The sequence below is a fragment of the Elgaria multicarinata genome, chromosome 2 (assembly GCF_023053635.1).
Source record: "Elgaria multicarinata webbii isolate HBS135686 ecotype San Diego chromosome 2, rElgMul1.1.pri, whole genome shotgun sequence".
Taxonomy (NCBI): domain Eukaryota; kingdom Metazoa; phylum Chordata; class Lepidosauria; order Squamata; family Anguidae; genus Elgaria; species Elgaria multicarinata.
The window spans coordinates 134,189,949-134,210,121 of NC_086172.1; the positions used below are offsets into that span (position 1 = coordinate 134,189,949).

A 20,173-nucleotide genomic window follows, 5' to 3' on the forward strand; every position below is an offset into this window, starting at 1 on the left:
CCTCAGATACAGTAAACGAATGTTCTGACTCTTCTAGCCATATTCCCTGAATGTAGGAAATATAGATTTAAAAATAAATATAGATTTAAAAATAAAAGGTATCATTCTTGAGCTAATTCAAAATATTCTTTTACTTTTAAGCTGAAGCTAGCAGCTACATCTTCTGTTTTTCCTTACTCAAAAGTGAGCACTCAGGATCCATACTAGATTAGAATCCTTGGCAGGGGGTGGGAATAGGAGGACCTTAACCCTTTGTCCCCTGCTGCAGTCCTGATCTGGATTGGGAACCATGTGCCCAAAAATTGCAGTGGTGACTGGTGGTTCCGATTTTGGTGGGGTTGTGATTCTATTCTGGATTGCAGTCAGGAATAAACAACAAAGCTCATCATCTTTCCCCCAGATGCTTTTCCTCAGTGTGGGAGATGATATGGAAACCTCAGCTCTCTGTGGCAGCCTCCCAAGGCTGTTTTTCATTCAACAGGAGATTGTTTCATGGATCTGTATGTAACATCTGGTTTGGCCTTCAGTGCTAGTGAAAGGAACTACTCCTAGGCCGGGAGAGACAGGTTTATTCTGGCCATAGTGTTGACTCCATCACCACTTAGCATTCAAATAAAGTTGTAGCCAAACATCTAAACCTTATAAGGCAGAGCATGTAATAAGATTCTCAGAAGGATTAGTCCTCATATAGACACTGAGCTCAAGGCTTAACAAGCAAAGCGGAGGCAGCCCTGAAATGGAGCCAGCATTCCAGTTCATTTGAACTTATGCACACAACTGATAAAAAGTTGATATCTTTTGTCTCAGTAGATGCCTTTATGATTCGTAACATTCAATCTGGCAACGCCTTGAATCAGCCAATTTGGAATAACTGTTAAATTATTGCAAGACTGCAACAAGCAGATAATCACTAGGAAAGCAAAAGCCTAGAAATGGTCAGCACTGAAGATTCAGGTTTGGGAATATGAGCCTAAGCACTGGTTTAGAGGATCTAAACATCTAGCTTTTAATATAAGTTTAAGGCTGCAATCTTATGCCCATTTACCTGGAAGTAAGCCTGTTGAACTCAGTAAGACTTTCTTTTGACTACATTGTAGTCTGTGTTTCTTTCATCTTACAAGAATCCTGCATTAGGTCTGCTAGAACAGTATTAACACCCATGCTTTCCAGATTAGTAACTGAGACTAACAGCACAATTACATCCCACTGAGTTCGATATGATTCCTTTCCTACTAAATGTGTTAGGATTGCAGCATTAGAATTACTAATTTGTCATAGTTACTCACTTGAGTAACTATTCAAACTGTTCATGTTCAAACGTGACAACAATCTAGCTCTCCACAGTTGGGACAGAGAAAAATGAGTTTATAGATTTGTTTCTATCCAGCAGAGGGCAGTATCTCTCTCTCACACTCTGTTCTGTGTTGTATATGGAAACTATTGGATGAATTTTGCACTGAGATTCTTGTCCTTCGATAGAGGTTTGGTCATAGTGAGATGCATAATTTAAATCATACAAGAGACTCATTTTATGACTGAGATGTTTTACAATACTCCCTGGCTATATTGCATTAGTTGAATGTAAAATAAGGTAAATGGGAAACTTTAATGTTACATTTTTGTCCCTGTTTTTACAGATTTTTATATGAGTTATCCCAGATATCCAATTTTGCAGAACGTTCCCAATGTATAATCTTTCAGTCTGTCTTCAGTGAAGGAATCACTGCAGTGCACCGTAAAGTTGATAACATTAATCGTGTTTCTAAGGTAAGTGAGTCAAAACTGATGACGAATTAAGGGAACAATCCTATGCATGGTTAGACAGGAAAAAGGCCTATAACTCCCAGCATGCCCCAGCCAGCCATGCTGCAGATTTAGGAAAACAGAGTTGAGTGCCGTACTATATAATTGATGTAAAACTGATTTAGTGATTTGCATAAATTGTTTAAATTAAATCATAAGTGACAAGGTCAGTATGAATTCAAAAAGTGTTCAAAATTGTTGCAGTTTCCACAGGAGTAGCTATGTTAGTCTGTTAGAGCAAAAACTAATCCACAAAAAATTATCGCAGAATAAATTTGTTAATATTTATGGTAAATCCAGAAATGAGAACGGGGCTGTAGGGGTGGACAACTATAATCAATACCCAGATTTTGTCTCTGGAAAATGTATTTATATATTTACATACAGAGCAATCCTATGTACTGATGTCTCACAGTGGCTGGGTTCAGGGCAGAGTGGAACAGTTTTTCCCCCCATTTTTCTCCTGATGGTTCTTTTTTAGTTTTTGTTTCTCATTGAATTCAAGAGGAGAGTGAATACCTATGCCACTTCAATGCTAACATAGATGAGGAACCCTGTCTAGGGGTCTGTCTAAGGGGGGTTGGATCCAGTGGAATCAAGGCTACCATGAAGCCACCACCGCCGAATGCCCGGTTTCAGTGCTTCCTGCTGGCAGAAACACCACCGGTGGCACTCCTACACCTGTGGAGCTTTCCATGTGCGCCCAGGGAAAACATGATATTCAGGAATGGGAGAACCGGGATGCTTGAACTTGCTGAGATTCTCCAAATTCTACTTCCAAGTTCAGTTCACCTCTTGTTTTTTGTTTGCCACCTATTTCCTCTTCATTTGAAAGAGAAAAAAGTGCTCATTTCCATGTGCATTTCTCAAAGGGTGACCTTTCCCTCCATTGACTAAAGCATGAATATGCAGTTTTTGAGGAAATGCATTTAAAAAAATTAAAAAATTGACATTTTAAAATGCACATTTTTCAAAAAAATATGCGTTTTCAGAATATGATTGCAAGTTTGTGAATGCACAAGCGTCTTTGGGAAAATGCATTTTGCATTTGATGTTGCAAATGTGAACTGAAACAAAATTTCCATGCTTCCCTATAATTCCTCCCTGCTGGCAGAACTCCTCTCTGCCAATGGAGGGGCACTTCTGCCCATCGTAACCTCACTAAGCCATCTGCCCAAAGGGGTTCTGATTGCTCTGTTACTTATTTGCCATCTGGAATCCCCTTTTCCTAACAATTTCAAAACAGCTATCTAATAGGCAGCTAACAACTGGAAACAGCAAAAAAAATAAATTTAAAATGTTACAATAACAGCACCAAAATAATTTGATTTTGATAACATTCAGAAATATTCACAGTTCTGTGTTCAAACTCAAACTTCAGAAACAGAAGTTAAAAAGTCACCACTGAAAGATTTCAGTATAATTCATGCTTCACCAGAGTAGTATTTTGTGTGAACAGAAGCTAACATTAAAATATTTGCATACTTTTCTCTTCTTGCTGGTATTACAAATTAGCTTTCATCTTCCAGGGGCTGCTGGATATGAAGAGTGTGAAAGAAGTTTTAGGTTTGATTCTGGCTTTTGGAAATTACATGAATGGAGGGAATAGGACACGTGGTCAAGCAGATGGATTTGGTTTGGAAATACTTCCCAAATTAAAGGATGTTAAAAGTAAGGTAAGTACTTAATTTTAACTAGGATTTTGTGAAATTGGCACTTTAATGAATGGGCAATGTGCTGTGAAATGTTTCTCACTTCCTACTGTATAATAATAATATTAATAATATTATTAATAATAATATTTCTTACCCGCCTCTCCACTTTGATCGAGGTGGGGAACAACAATAAATGATAAAATACTCAATTAAAACATAATATACATTGTTAAAAAACATCCTAAAAACATTTTGAAAACATCTTAAAATTCCACTGGATAGGCCTGCCAGAAGAGATCAGTTTTTATAGCTTTCTTGAATGCTAGTAGACTGTTAAGTTGACGAGTCTCCTCTGGTTGTTTTGACAACCAGGTACATGAGACATATACCACAGGGGCATTATTCTTCTCCATAGTTGTTGATGTGTGTCTGTTATTGTTACATAGCAGCCCCACAACAGGTAATAGCAAATGAGTGCCACCTGGGGCTTTGCTAGTTTAGGCTATATAATCTCTTGAGCTCATATATTCTTTTCTCCAGTAGCCAGCAGGAGAAATTAGATTTCCAATGTGGGGATATTAGGTCATCCCTACAAAGATCCATGGGAAAATGTAGATTGTAACATGCATGAGATTCATGAGTCATTGTGCTGGGGGTGGGGATGGATATGTACAGCTTATAAAAGCAAAGGTTATATCAGACCCACTGAAGAAGCCTAGCTTCTTCTTTTTCATGTCTGGCTAAACTGCATGCTAAGCCAGAGTTTGCTTGTGGCCTAGTCTGAGAGGGCATAAGGTCACCTTGGTGTGGAAAAAGAGAACAGCTAGACAGAAGTGACCACAAGGAACAAATTGAGAAATTTGTGGGTTTCGCAAGACGGACTGGTAAACTAGTTTTGACACTAGACACATAGACAAGAAGACAGCACATTGCTTTCAAGGAAGGGTCTCTGAGGAAGCTAGGCTGCCCCGATCACCAAGCTTAAAGCCTTCGAGTTTCCATTTCTGGCAATGGGCACAGAAGCTGGCAAAGTGCTATGGTATAAAAGAAAGCCCCAACCATAGTACTGGGTTTTGCTTTTACTTGGCGTTGCCTAGAGTCTTCTTTGGCTCCATTCAGGAGATCCTCGGGAGGAAGCAGAGCTTTTGCCACCAACTACCGTAAGCTTAACTTTATTTTTCTTCTATTGCTGTACTAAGGTTGAGTGGTGTGGGTGTGAAATTGTCTTTCTGATCAATAAAAGCAATCTTCTCTCTTTCTAAACTGTGGTTTCTGTGACTTACTAACCTGGCCATGCGATCATTGCAGCACACCATGGTTTATTAGCCAAGCTGGCTCCTGGTTCCCATTCCACCACCACCACCATGGCTTCCAATTATGTTTAAACTCAGCAAGGGTGGGTTGTTGGGGTAATTGACAAGCCATACAGAACCATGACCATTTTAGGATTGTAGGTGTTTTGTCAACCACCACAACAACTCACCTCATCAGGTCATCCTCAAAGCTTAGACAAACATTTACAGCCCTCCATTTTCAAACTATGCCTACAGCTGTGACTGATGGCAGATATCATATCCCGTTGGCCCTCTGCTTGTGGGAAATTGAAGATTTGCCTCATTTATTATTTTTTTTGTTCTTTATATTCTGAACCAAGAACCAAATTCTTGGAATCTGTCTTATATCAATAACATCCCAATACCATTTCAGAAAAGATTTTCTATCTCCTGTCTGACACTGACTCAAGGGTAACCCACAAGGTATCTCTTTTTGCCCTGGCAGCAATGAAAATTTGAGCAAGACTTATTTCTGAGATCGCAGTTGACTATTCTGGAGATGCTCTTATTTAACTACAAGTTTTTTTCCTAATTTTTGTGAACTGCCTAGAGAGCTTCGGCTATTGAGCAGTATAAAAACAAAATAATAAATAAATAAATAAATAAATAAATAAATGTAATCTATGTTTTTAATTGTATTGAATTTTATCCTTTTATTATGTAAGACCTATATGTGATTATATGTAGTATTTTAATATTGCTGTCCCTTCATACTGTATTTATTTGGTATGCGAATGGCCTAAGCATTAATAAATTACTACTACTACCTCATCAGGTTCACATGAAACAAGAAGCTACAGCACACTCTTGCCACACCCTAAATATTCAAAATGGTGGCCACAACAAGAGACCCCATGGGGAAATTCACCCTTGTGGCTTCTCATTACATGTGAACTGGGCCAATATATCCTAGCATCAAGACAGTCCACATCTCTAAATCCAAGCCAAAGTTAACAGACAAGTAATAAGGGCCTGTCACCAGTGAGGTGAGCAAATAAAATGGATACGTGTTGTTGATTTTTTTTAAAAAACTTACAATTCCTTCAGATCTTTTTAGATTTGGGATTTCAGAAGCATGGCTGATTTGCTGTTCTGCAATTTTGCTTTTGTGTAACATGCAATTTGTCCATTGGAATTTGTACACAGTACATTATTTACTAAGCAGTGGCTTGAATCCAAAGTTGCTATTCTGCCCTTGGAAGGTAACTTCTGCTCTTGCTCAATTTCTTAGCTATAGGAACTACATATTATACTACTTCATGAACTGTTACACAAGGTCTTGCGTCTTGTGGAAACATTTATAGATGAGTGCTATCAGCTACTTTTCTTTTGCTCATTGTTCTTCGGGTTCATATATTTTACTATTTTTTTAAAAAAACTGGCAATTAGCATGGCTACTATGAATAATGACTAGGATCTTGAGTTTGCTCCTGCTGGCAGAAGCATCATCTGAACAAAGTTCTGCTCAGAGGATGCTTCCAGCAGAAGAAGCAGACAGAAGCATCTTTCACTGGTTCCGCTAGCAGCTCTTTGACCTTCCAAAAATCTGCTCCAGAGGCTTGTTAGGACCGGACCATTGGAAACAGTGGGTGGGGTGGGAGATGCAGAGAGAGGGGGAATAAACAAAAATGGTCTCTTCCCTCCTTTTCTTCCAGTAGAATCCTCTGTTGGAACTCTGTCCCACTTGTGAATGGAAGGAGCACTTTCATTCATAGGTGGATCTAGTTTGGTTCAAGGGAATAATTGCAGCAGCAAATATAGAAAGCCTAGACATTTGTGAAAGGTGGTTATTTTTTGAAAAGATAAGCCCACTCAGCTTTGAGGGCTTGTAATGGCACCATTACTTTAATAATAATACAAACACCCAACCAACATATATTAGTGAGGTTTACTGCAAAAGAAGTGCTAAATAATAAATTAAGAGCACAGTCCTCTACTATTCAAAAGTAAGTCCTGTTGAGTTCAATGGAAATTAATCTGAGGTAAGTGTGTAGTAGACTGAAGCCTATGAGTTTGATTTTTTAAAAATCCATTTTAGGCAGCTAGTCCAATTACCATGGGGGATTGTTTTTGTTTTTTGTAATGATGGCATGTACATATAGTTAGCAATTTTGCTGCTACACAGTGTCAATAAAGTTCAAATTGAAATGTGTTCATGGACTCTGAATTTAATACATTTTCTTGATGTATGTTGCATAGCTAAATCCTCTCCTGGTAACTTTTGGTATGCTGCTCAAGAGCAAATGCACACTTCAAAGGCATTCCACATATAATACACTTCAATGTCTTTTTCTTTTTGCTATTTAATAATTTCCTGTAACAAGTGATTTCATACCTAAAGCACGGTTTAAGCTTGACTAAACTGATTCAGTAACCCACATAGTGGGCCAACATCAAATAGTGCAAGATTATGAACAATGTATTTTATATCATAGAAAATGCTTGCTTTTTACTGCAATCTGTGTTAGTTAAATAACCTAAATGACTGTATAAAATGCTTAGAAGAACACTGTCCATCTCTATTTGTAATTATCACATAGGATGGCTCACTATTTCATCTATCTAGGTCGTAGACAGCATAGGGTCGGCAGACCCTATAGAGTTCTTTTCCAGTAAAGTGTTTATTCCCTCACTCCTCTCCTCTTCTAGTGAATTCCAATTTCACTTTTGAAACTAATGCACCCTTCCACACCCCAGTGCTGGTAAATGTTTTGGACTTCAACTTCCCTTAGCCAGCATAGCCAATTATCAGGATTTCTGGGAGTTGTAGTCCAAATTTGTTGTGAACCGCCCAGATAGCTTTGGCTTTTGGGCGGTATAATGAATAAAATATTTGGAGGGGACCAGGCTGGAGGAAGCTGAGCTAATGCATTATGAACTGGAGACAAGAGTGCTGATGGTTTCTCCCACACTATTTCTACTTCAAGCAAACTAGTTGCTATTTTTGTCTTTTGTGACTAGGGTGTCTAAGAACTTCAGGACTGGATCATAGACTCAGGCCGTTGCTCTTCATCCTGTAGGGAGGATTGGGGCTTCGGTGCTACCACAAAGCCATCCGCTTCTGAAATCTCTTCATTGGCTTCCAATTCACTTCAGAATCCAATATAAACTTCTCCTGTTAACCTTCAAAGCTTTTCACGGTCTAGCTCCTTCCTATCTCTCCTCTCTCATCTCACACTATTGCCCCGCTCGTGCTCTTCGCTCCTCTGATGCCATGTTTCTCGCCTGCCCAAGGGCCTCTACTTCCCTTGCTCGGCTTCGTCCATTTTCGTCTGCTGCCCCTTACGCCTGGAACGCTCTTCCAGAACATTTGAGAACTACAAGTTCAACCACAGCTTTTAAAGCTCAACTAAAAACTTTTCTTTTTCCTAAAGCTTTTAAAACTTGATGTTGTGCAGACTTCTACTGTTACTTTCTACTGTTAGTTTTTCCCTACCCTGTGCCTGCTTACCCTTCCCTGTACCTGTTGGCATTCTCTTCCCCTCCTTATTGTTTTACTATGATTTTATTAGATTGTAAGCCTATGCGGCAGAGTCTTGCTATTTACTGTTTTACTCTGTACAGCACCATGTACATTGATGGTGCTATATAAATAAATAATAATAATAATAATTTGCACATGATCAACTCCCATGTCCCATTGATGATATGTAAATAAACTGGTATAGTATAGGAGCCTACCATTAGGTGTCCAGTCCTGGCAAGGATGAATTCACAATGGATTATGGAGGAAGTGGGTCATATAGGCATTTGGAGCATGTAACTGGATCAGGAGTCTGACAGGGAAAGAGCTTGTACCCATTCACTTAGTGGCCACTGATCAGAAAGTAAGTCTGGAATGACCCCTGGACTGCATCCTTCAGTACCCTGGACAGGTCCACAGAAAGAGACAACTTTGTTCTGACAACTGCTGGTTGCAGACAGAGCTCTTATATTTATCTGGAGTGAGGGGCCTTTGGCTTGTGGGTCAGCTCTGGCTGGTGAGGCCTGCCCATCCAGCCCTTGGCCTCTTTTCCTGGCCCAACCGCCACACAACAACCCTAATTGCGGCATGAGAGAGATTTCTTAGGGGGTGCAGGGAGCTTTGAAAAGCCTACTTTCCGCACAGAGGAGATGATTTTTGGAAGAGTGGGGACAGGCTTAACCTTCTCCTCCCTGCATACTGAGATCTCCATAAAGGTCATCCTCTTCCACATGGCAGTTGAGCAGGCTAAAAGCCTCTTATTGGCTCCAATGGCTAAAAGCCTCTTATTGGCTCCAATGGCTAAAAGCCTCTTATTGGCTCCAATTCCTGCATTGAGCAGGGGGTTGGACTCGATGGCCTTTAGGCCCCTTCCAACTCTGCTATTCTATGATTCTATGATTGCTACAGGGTGGGGGTGTGGGGGGGGGTGAGAGAGAGAGAGAGAGAGAGAGAGAGAGAACTGGTTCATGTTGTGTGTGTGATAATGGATATATTATATGAATGTTATATGTGAATGGACACCAGAAGGTTAGCTATGAGTGAATACAGCCCCTCAGGCTGAAAAAGGTTCCCCATCCCTGTCTTATATAGTCCTTCAGTGTGACTTCCCCTCGCAGGCTCCACCCTGTTGCTGGAAAATGGACATCCTTAAAGGGGCAGAACAGCCTACAGCCTGGCATTCTGTTATGTCTCCATCACCAGGCACATGGTGAACACATCTGCTGAGTAGATTTGAGGCACAATGCTTTTGGGGGCAAGGATCCTGGTTTCTTGGTAGGATTCTGGCTTGGAGTCTCAGTTCCTGGTGGTCCTTTGTTGCTGGACCTGTACTCAGTACCAGGGTCCAGATCTGGCATTTCTGTGGGTGGTGCTACTGATGCAGTTAGCTCCTCTTCCTCTGAGTCAGTGTCCAAGTCATTCTTGCTAGTCAGGAGGCAGTTTTATGGTGATAAGAAGTCATTTTAATATAGATTCATTTATGATTCTATATTCACTATTTTAAGAGGCAATTGTTGTTTTTGTGAGTTTATTACACATCCTGCATTCATGGAGACAGGATAGATTGTAAATATAGTAAAACCGCAAATTGCTAGTCAGTGTTGAATGGACAGTGTTATGCTTGCATAATTCTCACAACTTTTATTTTATTAATATGATTTGGTAAGTGTGAATTGCAAACTGCCTTGAGAGGGCTTTTGCCCTGAAAGGTGGTCTAGAAATAGTTTAAATAATTTTAAATAATAATGATATCATCTATAAACGGAAACAATGTTTGCATATTTGTTTTAAACTGTGTTACTTTCTTTTAAATATTTTCATTGCCTCCCTCATGATATTTTTCAATCCTGTTTGGCATTTTTCTCTCACCCACCCCTTTAGGGTACTGGTATCAGTCTTGTGGATTATGTTGTGATATATTACCTACGCCATTGTGACAAGGTAAGTCATTTTGTTGCATTGCCTGTTGTACTGTGTACAATGCTAGTTAAGTATTTAAAGAAATTATTACCTATGGTCCAAGGAATCTGTGGAGTTCTTTTCACAGATAGCTTCCCATTTCCAATAAGGAAAAATAATGGGACGTACACGAGGCAACAAACCAGCATATTGTTTGCTTATTGTTAACATTAATATACCACCTTATCTGCTAAAAAGACATCAAAGTGTTGTACAACAATTTAAAATAATAAAACAATAAAAAATAGGAACATTAAAAACATCAAAATATTAAAACTACACATTTTGAAAGGCTGAATTGAAAAGAGACATCTTTATACCCTTTCTAAAGACCAAGAGAGTGGAGGCTAATCGTAGTTCTTGAGAGAGCACATTCCATAGTTTGGTGGTAGCACAGGAGAAAGCCCTTTCATGCATGCCCGACATTTAATTGAGAACATCTAAGCCCATCGAAAACAATGGATTTAAGTGGATTTAACTCTACGGTGGATTGTGCTTGTTAAGGTTTTGCTTTTCACAGAAGAGAATGAGAAACTCATGCATGCTAAGTTATGGATCATAGGAAAAATATTTGAAATAAGTTAATAAACATACAATAATAGTTGGAACATAGACCATCAATCATAATTACTCTTCTCTCTTTTCAACTTTGACCTTTGAATACTCTCCTGGATTACTGCTCAGCCTTAAAATCATAACCGTGTGTTTCCTTCAGTTAGGGTTCTCCTGGCAGCAATCTATGTATTCTGCTATTACTTTTAGGTATTCCATAAATGAATGTTTTCCCCTTGTTCTGTTTTATCTTCCTGAAATCTAAAGATGGTACTTTCTTCCCAGAGGGTTAAACTTGAAAATCATTTGGGCTGTTATCCTCCACAACCCCAGATATTAAAACACCATTTGCACATCACATAGTCTTTCCTTTGAGCTTTTTTTTGGGGGGGGGGTGGCTGTATTATCTTGGAACAAATGTTAAGACATCAGCTGCATCTGTCAGCAATAATTTATTTTTCCTCTTAACTATTCAAGAAAGGGGAGGAAGTTGGTGTGTAATCTGCAATCTGCCACTTGGATGAATGCTGCTGTTAATTGACACTCTCTGCTTTCAAATGTGGTTTTTACTGGTCTGATTAGGAATTATTTTATGGTGCTTTTTCAAGTTACATGTTTTTAGATATTAGTTTAAAATGGTTTTTATGATATATTTTAATAGATAGGGCCCAATAATGAAGTTCTTAGTTGTAAGCTACCTTGAGAAAACTTTTGTTTTGAAAGGTGGCATACAAATTCTGGTTTGGGGTAGGATTTTGCACCTTGGATAGCTTTGCTAAATGGAATAAAAGTCTGTAGAAGAGTGCAAATACATATTTATTAAGAAATCAGTGAAAGATGTCATGTTTTAAGATCCAGATGGCCCTTTATCAGGAGAATTGTGTTAATCAACGGAACTGGATATATTTGGATCCCAGTGGTGACTAGGAAGTAATTGACAATTGTGCCACTCACATGCTGAAAATTAACCTGAAATTCTTGAGAGTTCCTCTCAATTAGGAGTTGGGGGTGGACTGAGAGGTGGTGATAGACATAGTTTGGAATGTTAGCAGCTGGCTGCAACCTCATGGAGGCTGGTCATCTCCATAGCATGTTAAAAAAAATTGATTCTTTTGTCCAAAGATTTTACCTTGTAGGTAAAACATCCCTTGATGACAGGAGCACCATTTAGGGAGAGAGGCGGATGCAGTATGATTGTCAGATGGCATCTGATTATACCTCAGGAGAACCTAAACATGGCTTTATACTGTGGCTTGTATCCAGACTTAGACGTACTTAGAATAGATGTATTGAAATCAATGGAGCTTAAGTTAGTCACTCAAGTTAAGTCCCATTGATTGATAGGTCTTCTCTAAATAATTAAGTCTGCATGCCAGTGACCCATGTGCCTTTCCCTAAAAAAGGGGGCTTATTTTTTAAATTTTATTTATTGATCACATTACCATAGTTCTTGTGCCATTTGTATTGTATTGTATTGTATTTTTAAAAACAAAAACAAACAACCCACCATGACCTTTGTTTTAAAACACACATAAATTATTTATTTATTTATTACATTTCTATACCGCCCAATAGCTGGAGCTCTCTGGGCGGTTCACAAAAATTAAAAACATTCAAAGTATAAAACAACAGTATAAAACCATACTATAAAATACAATATAAAAGCTCAACCAGATAAAAACAGCAGCAATGCAAAATTACAAATTTAAAACACCAAGTTAAAATTTATTTATAGACTGTTAAAATGCTGGGAGAATAAAAAGGTCTTCACGTGGCGTCTAAAAGCATATAATGTAGGTGCCAAGCGAACCTCCTTAGGGAGCTCATTCCACAGCCGGGGTGCCACAGCAGAGAAGGCCCTTTTGCCTTTTGTTGTTAAGATTGATATCCTATACATGTACGGACTAAAGTAAAACCTGATGCAAGTGTGCAGCCTCAGTCTTGAATATATCCTGGCAAAGGCCTTAAAACTTTCTCCTAATCACCCCCCCCATTGTTATCAGAAATGGTACCTCTGCTTATAATGGACCATGCGTAGTTTAAAATCTGTTGGTTTTTTGTTTATTTCTAAATATCTATGGACTCTCTTTGTACTGTACTAATTTGGGGAATTTCTCTTGTGTTGGACTACCAAGTAATATTTTTAAGATGGGTAATATTTTTAAGATAGCATGAATCTTATAACTAATGTTGCTTTTATATATTTCCATTTTAAGTGTTTTAACTATTCTTAATCCTTGGGATAGAATGGTACAACAAATATAAATAAGTAATAAATAAACAATATTTATAAAATACAATTATTGTTCATGTGATTCATATTGCCTGGATCCCTGATGGAAATGACAAGTGTTACACTAGGTCATTCCGTTGGATAACCCTTTGGAAGAAATACATTTGTGATCTTGTATTTTTTATTAATAGTTATAGTTGAGGGAACATTAATTTGTTTTGGTGGGAAATCTGGCACTTTTAAAGTTACTGGTTTTAACCTGTCTTGTTTAGGAAGCAGGAACAGACAAGAGTGTGTTTCCACTACCAGAACCACAGGATTTCTTCCAGGCTTCACAAGTTAAGTTTGAAGACATAATAAAAGACTTAAGAAAACTGAAGAGAGATCTAGAAGGTAAATAAGAATGGGTCTCCGTTTTAAAATCTTCTTTTAAGGCTTTGAGCAGCCATATCCTCTGCATGTTTAACTGTGTGTAACTCCTCATGAATTCTTTGTAGCTTCCTTTCAAGTAAATGGGTTTCAGATTGCATTCTCATTGCTTAAGTTAGTACATTTGTCCTGATCCTGTCAACAAAGTCAAAGGTATTTCTGTTTAGAAAGATTAAAACAAATTCAGCCACAAATATGTATCTTAATATGAACTTCAGTTCTACAGTGCCAAAGTAAATCTTCAGGAAATGTCTGTGAGTTCTGAGAAAATTTCTTCTATTTTTTCTGGGACGCTGTGTTCATCTTTGCAAATGGGCGAGGCCAGTGACGTATATATTTGTCTCTATATTTTTGTAACACTAGTTAAAGAAATCTGACAAGAACTTTGTAGGTTAATTGTAATTTAGAATAAAACAAGCATTTTTGCCACACACAAAATAAAGAAAGTGCTTGTAGATCAGAGGGAAAATCCATTCCCAAAGAGCTAAGCTTCCTTTTAAACTGGCTTGACCCTTTGGCAAAACTACTTCAGAAAAAACTTCAACAGACGCATCAGCTGCATGTGCAGGGCCCTTACTTGTAGATCAAATAAGTTGTATCACATCATTTTCCAACAAAGGAAATGAGAATTTTAGATCTAGATGTTTTTCTGCTATGATGAATGGAGCCACTCAAAACTAAAGTTTTCACTGATATTTCAAATATCAGATCAGCAAAATTTAATGAATTTAACCAGTCATAAAATGGTTAAAAATACAGCTTTAAGAATGAAGAATAATAACTCTATAACAGTCACTGGTCTTTCTGTCCTTTCTAAAAGAGAACTTTTCTTTTATATTCAGAGTTGAATAAGATGGTTCTTTTCAGGGTAAACAATTAAAGTCATCACAAAATAATTTATTCTTACAGTTAGATATGGATGAATTAGCTTGTAGTCACCTTAAAGAAAGTTTCAAAGGTCAACAGTGGTAAGGAAGTATCAGTTGTTATTTATTCAGCCTTGGCATATATGAATGCTCTATCTCCTCTCATCTCCTGGCTTTGTAAAACCCTTGGCCTGCCCTGTCTTGTGCTAGTTTGTGCTGAAATGTGATCTGTGTTTGATCTTCTATTTTTCAAATGTATAGTCCTGGTGCCATACATTTAATTCTTGCTGGCTGTGCGTCAAGACTCTGACATGCTTATGATTTCAATGATAGTTCCAAAATGGAGACATAAAAATGTAGAACAGTTTTTACTGTAGTTCAGATTTAATTTTATTTTTTTAAAAAAACGTGATACTGACTAGTTTGTACAGTTTTCTTTTTCTTTCAACTGATTATTTCACAGAATATTGAGGGGGGGTTCTGCAAACATTCCTCTAGAATTCAAGTTATTTCGCTTTGCATAGAACATAAATTTCTCATACCTTTATTGTGTTCATCCTACAAAATACTTCATGCTGTAATATGAAGTATTGGGGTAGGGAGCAGGTCACCATCCCTAGAGGAACTAGTCACAGATAAGTCCACAAGTCTAAGCACAGTAGCAGCTCAATAGGTGCAGGAGGGATTGATCATCTTCATCTAGCAGCAGCTCTTCTAGAAAGACTTAAATGGTTTCTACTCTTGCCGAGATTCCCAGGCAACTATAGTCCAGTTCAGGCATTAGATATAATGAGGCAAGTCACTCACAGTCCCTGTGCATTACATAATTGTCTCAGTTTGGGAATGGCTGCTTATGTAGGCTTTCCAAAACGGAATCTTGATCAATCTTCAGTCAATACCTCCTCATGGCAGCATCTTGGATCACCTCCAGCACTTCAGCCACAAGTGGGGAGAATCCATCACAGACTCCTAACTGTTGTAGACAATCTCAATGGGATGGGCCTTGGCAATGAGAGGAAACAGGACAAAGATTCATCAGAAACCTGACAATGTTGGAAGCCATCGGTTGGGTACTGAAAAGATAGAACCTGTTTCAGATTCCCAGTTGGTATGGTTATTCTTTTCAAAGACTGAGGATTTGAATTCTGAAAGAGGCTCATTAAATATATTGTAAGATATTAGTACACTGTACTTTTGACAGCTTTAAGTCATTCATTAGAAATATCTGGAGAGAAGCTGATTAAAACCTGAAAGGTTGAAAAACAACAGATAGCGATCCCTCTAACTGCTAGAGTCATGTAGAATGGATGTGGACCCCAACAATTATTTGGAAGGTCACACAAGGAAATAAAGTATGTTCTACAGTTATCCTTGACTGGGCGTTCTGACATATTTAGTCCACATACAAAATTTGAAGAACCTCAGGAAGGCCTTGTGTCTAAAATATATAAAATAGTCCCTGAGTTTCAAACATACAGTATAATGACAATATTAGCAGAAGAGGGGCAACTGTTTCATGTTAGTATGAATTATTGTCAGTAGAATTTAATTTGTGTAGAGGGGTGTTGATATTCAATAGATATTGCAGCAACAGAATTTTTAAATAAATTATATAACTGGTACACAAACAAGACTACCAAAGATGTATGGAACTAAACAAGTGAATTGATAGAGGTATAGTAAGAATGGCAGGGATTTTAAGCACATTTTGAGGCCAAGTGTTAATACAGTATACTTCTGGAAAGAGGTTATATAAGATATTAAAGAAATAACTGTATGTGAACTTCCTCTGGATCCAATTGCTACATTATTAGGGAATGTTAAGGATGTTATACGAAGGAAACAAGATTGTAAAACTGTAGGAAATACATTACTCACTTTATATATATTGGTTGCTAGTTAATGTTACTAGAAACAGCAAGAGTTAATTTTTGTGAACCGCCCAGAGAGCTTCAGCTATTGGGCAGTATAAAAATGCAATAAATAAATAAATAAATAAATAAATAAATAAATAAGAACTTCCAACAACAGAGGAATGGAGACAGGAGATCGTGCTCAGGTTATTTTGCACAAATGGACATATCACAAATAAATGTGGGTAGTTTAGATCTGGTAGGAACCCTTTAAAATGTTGGGAGCTATTTATTCAGGCCTGGAATAGTACTAAGCTATAGAAAATTTAGACAGAAGGTTTTGCATGTTGCATAATAATACACTATACAACCTTGGGTGTTTTTATTGACTCAGGAGAATGTTGCCTAAGCAGACTTTTGGGGCTTTTCTAGATCCATAGAACAGTCACATAGGTGTCAGGGCCAAACTACCTGTGCCTTTAATCATATAGCCCTGCCCTGAAGTGCAGTGTTGATTTTCACAAATTGTTGGTGTGGCTTCCCTGCTCCAGATTAGGGATTTAGGGAGAGGATAGGGGCTTTAACCTTTTGTTCTCCACTGTGGTCCCAATGCTCTGCACCTGCAATTGGCATTGCCAAAAGGGTCTTTTGTACGGGACTTTTGTATGGCAATACAGATTGCAGGTGTGCCCGCCACTCCATCTGGATCAGGACCACAGTGGTAGGCCCTTATCCCCTGTTAGGGTTCTTATCCAGATCAGGATCTCCCCACCCCCTCTTGCTGGCAATTTGTCGGAAAACAAGGCTACACATTTGTGGAGGTGGTATATGGGAGAAGGATGTGTCAGGAAGTATTGACACCTTGAGGTACAGCCATAAACTGTAAAGGCCTACACAGGAGGATGATACTTCATTTATACAACTTAGAGCTGAAGTCTGCCCTCTGACCACCTCAAAAAGATAGGGGAAATTTTCACTTAGCAAAAATTCCTGTTCTTGCATGTGGCCGCAGAGCAGTTTACCAATGTGACTGAGGGCTTTTTTAGATACCGCAGCTTTGCTGCCTGCTTCTCTTATGCAGTTGTATTGGACTGCATTACAAGGGAAGAAGGGGGTGACCATGTGGTCTATAATTGAAAACTTCTCCACCTGTCGGTGCTCATGGAACAGCCCCCTCTTAGTGGGTGCTTTGTAATGCAATTTTGGCTGCATACATAAGAAATCCTGCAATATTTCAGAAGTATCAGGATATCCAGGGTTGTTGCTTTTTTAGAATAATATTATTGGGGGAAGGCACAGGAGACATGCAGGTTGATAACATCATCAAAAGGAGACACAAACTTCCCTGAGTGGCCAGTCACAAGCGTGCCTTATTTCGCCTGTCTTTTGGTTTAGATGCACTTTTAAGTATGTGTGGGAGAAATAGTCTCTTCTGTGAAGGGTTCACTGGAATGAGCTGTTCTCTTCACTATGTTCTATCATGTTACCATAGCTCTTTCATAGCTTTTCCCAGGTTCCTTTTGGGATGGTTCCCCGCCTCGATCCAAGTGGAGAGGCGGGTAAGAAATATATTATTACTATTATGGCAGGATACTTCTCCACCTGGTGAAGTCAGAAATTGACCCTGCCTTCCACCACGAGAGGCCACTATCTTGGAGTTGAAGACTGTTCTCTGGTCACCTCTGAGAATGGCAATTCGTAGTAAATTGGAAGTCTTTTTGCTTCAAATATGTCTTTTTTGGAATAACATTACAGACGATTCGACATTAAATGTTTTAATTGAAGAGGATATTGTTTTAGTACATACACAAAAGATCTGATGAGCCTCTGTAGTTTATGGTAGCCATTAAAAAGCTGTGGCTGCTGGCAAAATACAAGTGAAAGCCTAAAGCTGAAACAGATGTGATTTTAAAAAATAGTGTTGCGAAAAGCATAAGGGCAGTGATCCAGGCAAGGACAGCCTTTCATATATGCATGATTTTGACAGTGTTAATTTGTGTTGCTTGTGTTACAGATATATAAATACAATATGATAGCGCTGTGAAGGTGGTTGTTTTTAGTTTTAATAACGTTTAAGAGTTTACCATTTTTTCATATTATTATTTGGATATTAATTTGGTGGTCCTGTTCAGAAGACTCCTTAAACCTTGCTGGTTAAGGCTTTTGACTAAGCAGCAGAGTTTATGGTGTCTTGTGAAATGTATTGTTCTAAACCCTGGTCACTTTCTAACCCCAGTCAGACCATCTGCAGCAGGGTTAGTGGCTCTAATCATGGCTTAAAGTGTTGTTTGCGACAGCATGGCTTGTGGTTAGTACTAACCCCAGAGAACCACAGTTTCACTAACCACAGTCCCTGAAGTGTCATCTGAACAGGCCCATTAAATGCTATTTGGGAGCATTTGAAAATATTTGAAACTGTCCTTATCCATTACCGTGGATATTCAAATAAGTATTGATCTTTTAAATGGTAGAGGTAGTTTCGGTGACCAGGGAAAACAAATATCCATGCATGACATGAGACAATGCTTTTAAAATGGTTGATGTTCTCATATTCCAGTAAGGAAATACAGTTATTTCTTCTAATGGCTTTTTCACATCAGTTAAGCAAACACAAAAATTATGACAGAAAGCCACTGGTGCAGCCAACTCTCAGATATACTCAGAATGATGTTTTTAAGATATTATTTTTCTTTTAGATAAAACAAAAGGTATAAGCTAAGAATCCAAATCAACTCTTCATGCCAGAGTTAAATGACTCTGTGCTCTAAGTCTCCAGTTTTAAATTCCTAGACTCTACGGAACCAAGAGTTCAAACATGGTCAGGACTGCTGATATTTTCATCCTTTTGACAGAGACATATCACGTTCCATTCACTTTACTTGGATTCTTTCACTTGGGATTTTAAACATCTAGTGTCAACTAAACTTTTTAAAAAGATTATATGCCAGGTGAAATTATTTTAAAATGTTTAGATCACATTGTAAAGTTTGAAGAACTTGTATAGTCAAGAACTTTATACATTAGTGGCAAATGAACCAGAACAGGCCATCCTTCAGGAAATTAATCTGAAAGCACCCTTGCTTTCCTGAAAGTGAGCCACTGGAGTAGCAAACTACAAAAGAAAGCTCTAAGGCTGTTAAGGGTCTACGGCAGAGGTGAACAACTTGTGGCTCTCCATATGTTTTTGCCTCCATCCCCTATCATCCCTCACAAGCTAGCTGATGGGAGTTGTAGGCCAAAGCATCTGGAGGATCACAGGTTGCTCACCCCTGTGATAAGGAATTCCTAACAACCTAAGCAAACAGACATCATCATCATCATCACCCGCCTCTCCCTCTGGATTGAGGCGGGGCACAACACAAATGCAAACATCATAAAACTAATTAAAACATTTAAAACCAATACATCACTAAAAGCAGCACATCATTAAAAGGCAAATTTAAAATTCAAGTGGGTAGGCCTGCCGGAAGAGATCAGTCTTTATGGCTTTCTTAAATTCCGGAAGACTATTAAGTTGATGAATCTCTCCTGGCAAGCCATTCCACAAACTGGGAGCGGCAGAAGAAAAGGTCCTTTGAGTAATAGTTGTCAGCCTTGTTTTTGTTGGCTGGAGTAAATTCTTCCCGGGGAAGACCTGAGTGTGCGGGGCGGATTGTACGGGAGAAGGCGATCCTGCAGGTAGCTTGGACCCAAACCATGTAGGGCTTTAAAGTGATAACAAACACATTCATTTCACAACACTATATTTTAAAAAATAATTACAGAATTTGACACTCAAAACTAATAACACGTTGAGATGCCATTGTTTAAGGGTTCTTGTAACTGTAGTGTTGGAGTTTGTGTCAGAGCGCCCTGTTTAATCAATTGGACACAAGATTTAATGGTAACACTTTTTAGGTGCAAAGCAAAAAAAGTTGGGTGTACCCATATCCCATCGTAATAAGTGGAATTAAAGGTACACCATTAAATGCTTAAATTTGAATCGATTAAGTCTCATTTTTTTCTAATTATCATCCTTGGATATTC

At 38.4% G+C, this 20,173-nt stretch overlaps 1 protein-coding gene across 1 annotated transcript in view; it reads left to right on the forward strand.

The window, feature by feature from the left end:
• Window positions 1-20,173, forward strand: part of FMN1 (formin 1) — a 145,923-nt gene that overhangs the window by 83,082 nt on the left and 42,668 nt on the right. Inside the window, exons 9-12 of the mRNA XM_063117745.1 lie at window positions 1,638-1,767; window positions 3,333-3,479; window positions 10,137-10,196; window positions 13,272-13,392. Coding sequence (XP_062973815.1) covers window positions 1,638-1,767; window positions 3,333-3,479; window positions 10,137-10,196; window positions 13,272-13,392 — 458 coding nt within the window. The remainder of the gene's footprint in view (window positions 1-1,637; window positions 1,768-3,332; window positions 3,480-10,136; window positions 10,197-13,271; window positions 13,393-20,173) is intronic.